This window comes from Salvia miltiorrhiza, chromosome 3, assembly GCF_028751815.1.
Source record: "Salvia miltiorrhiza cultivar Shanhuang (shh) chromosome 3, IMPLAD_Smil_shh, whole genome shotgun sequence".
Classification (NCBI taxonomy): Eukaryota; Viridiplantae; Streptophyta; class Magnoliopsida; order Lamiales; family Lamiaceae; genus Salvia; species Salvia miltiorrhiza.
This window is the reverse complement of record NC_080389.1, coordinates 3,813,186-3,819,345: the sequence shown is the minus strand read 5'-3', so window position 1 is coordinate 3,819,345 and position 6,160 is coordinate 3,813,186. Positions and strand designations below refer to the sequence as shown.

Genomic DNA, 6,160 nt, shown 5'->3' with positions numbered 1-6,160 from the left:
TTTTATGACATTTTTTCACTTCATAACCTAAACGAAAGTATATATCTTATGTAATTTTTACTAAATAAATTTTGAATAGGCTAATTTTAGAGTGTTTTGCAAATATAGGCCAATTATTTTAAATTTCAACATCTGTGAGCTCCTTTTGAACCCAAGCAAACTATTTTGGACCACATCTTGACCAAAAAAATATGGCCTATAAACGCTGAATTGGGTCCAAATGTGACCTAAGAACACCAAAACAAAAATAATTGATCTATTTTTGCAAGTCCAAAACATATTGACCTATTTTTACAAACCGCTTTATAGATAGTGGACTTAAATAATTTGAACTCTTTTATTTCTTCTCCTCCTCCACTCTTTTTTTTTTTTTTTTTTTTTTTTTTGAGAAAGGGTCCTCCACTCTTTATAATATCTGAAAATGTGAGATATTATTTCTTCTTCTTCCTTCTTTGTAGCATACGAAAATATATGAGTATTAATTCTCTAATAAATTGTTTAATGAATAAGATGAAATCAAGAATTTATTCAAAATGAATAAATAATTAGTAGAGTTAAAATAACTCTAACCAATTATATGTGTTCTTCATGTAACTACATAGAAACGGGACAGAATGAAGATTTTCATAATACAATTCTTTTGGCTTTCATACAAATATTAAGAAGTACATAGAAAGGCATTAAAGAACAGGGATTTGGATCAATAAGTTTGAACAAAAGATAAAGGTTACTAAATAAATTGCATAGGTTGATGACGCTTCCAAAAATTGATTTGGGATCTGAATCATCACATCACGCGGAACAATTAAAAGCCCTGAAAGGTCAAACAGAAATACTCAATTAACAAAATAGACTAACACTCATGTGCAAAGTATGGAGATGGAGACTTTTAAACCACGAATACTTCCCAAAAGACAAGATCGAAGAGCTAAATAGTCCCACAAAAGTACTTGAAAGGTTGAATGAAACCGACTAGGAGAAGCTAACCTTATAATGCACCCGACGAACTTGAAGGGAGTAGTTTCCGTAGCCCTTTTGTTCCTCTTGGATCTGTTTGACACACTCCGCAAGAGATTCGTTAGCATAATCAACCTCGATCAGTTCAAGTGCTGTTATTTCTCCAATTGCTTCTGGAATCTCACTCAATGAAGGACAACGGTAAAGTACTAGGCGCTTGAGTTTGGGGAAGTGACTATTTTCAGTAATCCACTCCTTCAAATTAGAAGCATCAATGTGCAAAAATTCCAGACTAGGAAACTGTAGTGGATTAGTCTTCCACACCTCACCTTCACATGCAAAATCTCTCAATTTGAGTATTTGAAGACTGGGCAGAGATCCAACAACTTCCATATATGTCCAAGGAAATCGCCACCCACTCAAGGTTAACTTTCTTAGCGTCTCTGGAAAGACAGGGTTGACTTCTCGCCCAACAAGAGGACCTTTTCTCAAAACTAATGTCAGCTTTTCAAGTTGATGTAGAAGAACAAGATTGTGGAGCTGATAATCTTCTTGGTATTTGTCTCCAAAATAAGTGATTCCCAATTTCTTGACATTGGGAATCTTTTCCATCATCTCTTTGGTGCATATCAACTTCTTCACCACAGACAATGTAAGTAGGTTCTCTAGAGCAGAAGCTGCTTCTTCTGGATTGGGTAGAAGATCAAAGAAGGAAACAAGATTTGTTAAAAGTGGCATCATCCAAATCTCCAGTGGTAGATACAGCTCATCACTTGAGTAGTGCCTTAATCTCTTGCTGGGGCGGATGATTAAAGTGCGAAGATTCTGAAGCCTGGATATGGCTGGTGGAATCTCCATCGGGCAGCCAAAGGCAAGGAACCTCAAATGAAACAGCTCAAATATCGGAGCAGGGAGCAAGTAGGCATCAGTATCCACTACATCCAACACCCTCAGCAAGCTGAACTTCCGTAGACCGCCCAATGAGCTGTCATTAGGTTGGAAGCTTATAACAGAACGCAGGGTCGAGGCATATGCTCTTGCAAGGAACGTTAGATCAGGATGAGCAACACTCATACGACGCTCATAATTCTCATCTAGAGTTTTTCTCTTGCACAAGTCACGTACCAAATCATGGACGCTGCAACTTTTGATTTTGCCGTTGGACTTGATTGTGGTGACCAAGGCCAGACTTCTCTTCACAAGATTCTTCAAATACTCTTCAGCCTCCTCTTCTTGTTTCACGAAGCCTTCGGCTATCCATAACTTGATGAGCTTTGAGACACGAATCGTGTAATCTTCTGGAAGGCCTCCCATGTACAGTAAACAGGGCCTCAAATAATGAGGCAAGTGGGTGTAACTCAAAGATATTATCTTCTCAAAGTGCCCTTCTTCTTCGTCTACAGATGAATGCACCTTTCTGGCAAGTTCTTCCCATGAGGACTGTGTCTCACTCATCGTGGACAAGATACCTGCAACTAGCACAATCGCTAGCGGCAGCCCTCCACAACTCGTTGCAATATCCTTTCCGATGGCCTCCAAACGAGATGGACAATCTATGCTCGAAAACACCTTTCGCTCGAGGAGATCCCAGCTCTGATCCGGATCGAGGAAACGCATCTTGTGAAGGGGGCTCGAAGAATCCACATGAGAAGCCACACTCTCTATCCTTGTGGTTATCACGAGTCGGCTTCCTTTCCCGGTATCGGGAAATGCTCTCTTAATGTCGTTCCAAGCTTTTTCACTCCACAGATCATCCAATACAATAAGGTACTTCCTTACTGTCAATATTTGGTAGACTTTGTCTTCCGTTGAGTCACTACTTCTCCAAGTTCCTTCGCCGACTATATTTTGCAAGGAGTATAGAAGATCTGCAAAAATATTTTCGATCTTGTAATCCTGCGACACAGTGACCCAAGCACGAACTGCAAATTCCTCCATTATTAACTGGTCATGATAAACACGCTTGGCTAATGTGGTCTTTCCAATACCACCCATCCCTGTGATTGGGATTATCTGGCGTTTGGATGATTCTCCACAAACCAAATCTTTTATTTTTTCCAAATCCTCGTCAAGACCAACCGTGAAACCATCTACAGCGGGGGCCGACGTTGACGACGGACTAGGGGGCGGCGCCGACTGCATCGCTGGAATATCATTGAGCCGCACATTTCTGAAGCGTTTTGTAACTCGAGCTATTGCGCTGAACTCCTTCATCACCATTTTGAGCTCATGAAAATCGTGCAGATGATTTGTAGGCCTTACTGCTACTTGTCGTCTAGCTGCAGCTGATCTGATCGACTTGTAACGCAACCGGGTATCCTCGTACATGAAACGCTCAATAACATCTTCTGCTTCATTAGCGGCGTCGCTGATTCTTGTTTCCCAGTTCTCCGCTTTTCGTGGAAATTTATCAAGAATTTCTTGCAAGAAAATAACATCATCAAGTACCGAAGCAATCTGTTGTTTTCCTTCAACAGAAAGGGAATATTCTCCATGATTCAGGATTCGGTCTATTGTTTGGGCTACTGAATGAAGAACAGCATAGGCCATCCCCTAGCCTTAAAGGAATATGATTTTGTACAGCTTGAGGAAATCAAACGGAGGGATTGAAGATAATAAATGAGGCTGGCTTGAAGGGCGAGAAAGAAAAGAAGATATGTAGTGATGAGTAGGTTAATAAGAACTGAAAAAATTTGGAATGAAGTTTGGGTTTTTGACGTGTAAGTAAACAAGACGTGAAACGATTTCGAAGAAAAGTTTGGATTGTATTGCAATATACTTGCGATTTGCGAAATCTCTTGTTCACTTATGTAGTACTGCTCATGATCTCTACATATTTATAGATAAAACATGAAGAATTATTTTAATAATACTAGTATAGAGGTCGTGCATTCACACGTAAAAATGAATTATCTTTATAAATAGTTTCGGATGAGTGTAACATATATCTTTCATTTGATGAGTACCAATATTTATCAATTTTAATATATATTTTTTCAATTTTGAGTTGGGTTATGGGGAGACTTTGATTAGTACACAATTCTCATATCCAAAGAGTCGCAAAATAGATGATTGAGTATTTTTATAATTAACTAATAGTAGGATTATTCCAATTCACTCCTTTTGATGTGATAAGAATCAAATAAAACTAGTTAAATGATAAAAATAATCATTTAAAAGCCCACCCTCCACATTCGACCTCTTAAATGGTAGGGATCATTTTCAAGAGTCTATCCTAGCTCTCCAACGTGGATGCTCTAATTAGCTAGACAGATGGTCAACTTCTCCAGCACATTATTAGAATATGATCAAGATATTTTAAATTAATTCCTTGAGATAATTAGGTGGATGTATGTGGGATGAACGTCGAACTTTTGGAGTGCTGTGGGTTACTTGACTCTTATAAAAATATAGAGGGTTAGAATGATAAGTCTAGAGATATAAAAATATCATATTAGCAATCTTTCATTAAAAATATATATTTGATATGTGTGATGGTGCGTTGGAAGCTTAGGTATTAATTCAGACTTATTTTCTTGAAAGAGGAGGAAAATTGTGTTATAGCTAGGTAGAAGTTTAAAAAGTGTATTGAATAAATCTTCTATTTATATATTTATTACTTATTTTATTTTAAGAATAATTTATAAATTATATATTTATAAAAATATAATAATTACTTAAATTACCATACATTAAATCTCTTTGATATATATTCCCTCCGTCCCGCTATTCATGACATGTTACTTTTCGGCACGGAGATTAGAGAGAAACAAATTAAGTGAATAAAAGTGAGGTCCATATGTTTAAGTTTGTAATTAAGGGATTATTAATTATTTCTATTTTATCAAGACTTTATACTTGTTGCAATTTCGATTCAATAATCTGAATAGCTTCAGATTCGCAGTCATTGAATGACTGAGCAAAAATAAAATCAAATAAACTGAGAAATTAGATATTCGTATAACAAAATAAGAAGATTGCAACAAAATTAAGGTCACAGCCAAAAAATTCAAATAATCTCAAACAAGGTTTGGCAACATTTTCGACTTTTCTTTCTTCTGCAACAAGATCACAACAACATAATCTGAAAAATTCAAATTACTTAAAATTTTTTACTTTTCTTTCTTCTACAACAAGATCACAACAACATAATTTTACTGTAAAAACAATTTTTAAACCTAAATTGAACAAATGGAAAACAATAAATTGTAGATCTAGCAGAAAATGTTTGAATCTGACGCGAGCTCGGTGGTGACCGAGAATTTGGGGTGCTGGAGGGCACGAGGGCGGTGGTGGCGGCAGATCGACGACAAGCAAATTGAGGCGACAGTGGGGTGGTGGAGGGAGGGGTCGAGATGGAGAGGGCGGCGAGGCCAAGCAGAGAGGGAAGGCGACGAGCAGATTTTGTGGGAGAGAGGGGTAGCAGTTTTATATGTGTATTTGGATAGGTAGAGGTCTTTCAGAATGGTTGTGGTTAAAAAGAGAAAGTGGGTTCATGTCCTAAAATGGAAGTGATACACTCTTATGGGATGGTTGTGGTTAAAAAGAGAAAGTGGGTTCATGTCCTAAAATGGAATTGATACACTCTTATGGGATGGATGAAAGTAGAAAATATGATACACTCTTAGGAGACGGAGGGAGTTTAATTATTTATAATGATGTATTAATTAGATTACGTTACCACTAAATCCCAAAGGACCCAAACTACTACAACTTTTAATATATCCCTCCGTCCACGAATTAAAGCCCTATTTGCATTTAAATTTTTGTTCACCATTTAAAGCCTTATTGTGCTTTTTGTACTTTTTTAGTACTCTTCTTTTTTTCCTATATTTACTACCATTTGCCACTGATGGACCCACCTTACAACAACTTTATCATTTTTATATTCTATAATATTTATTACACTTTATCACTAGTGGACCCACCACACAACACCTTTAACACTTTAGTCAACTACTTTATCACTTTAGTCAATTACCCTTATATTTCACCCACAACACTTTTTTCAACTTTTTTAGTCTCCGTGCCCATCCTTAAATGGGGCTTTAATTGGTGGACGGATACTTGTTAAAGATGTGAGCATGAAGAACTGTAATATTCTTTTACTTTTAATTTTAATAGTGGCGTTTAACGAGTATTCACCATTTTTATTAAATCCGTGTTGTCCATAGTGTGAAAGGATGGAGGGAGCATAATTTTA

At 37.0% G+C, this 6,160-nt stretch overlaps 1 protein-coding gene across 1 annotated transcript; it reads right to left on the bottom strand.

The window, feature by feature from the left end:
* Window positions 1-972: 972 nt before the first annotated feature.
* LOC131018116 (putative late blight resistance protein homolog R1B-14) lies at window positions 973-3,507 on the bottom strand. The gene has a single exon (XM_057946839.1). It carries the CDS (start codon window positions 3,505-3,507, stop codon window positions 973-975), a length of 2,535 nt encoding a protein of 844 aa, XP_057802822.1.
* Window positions 3,508-6,160: the final 2,653 nt, after the last annotated feature.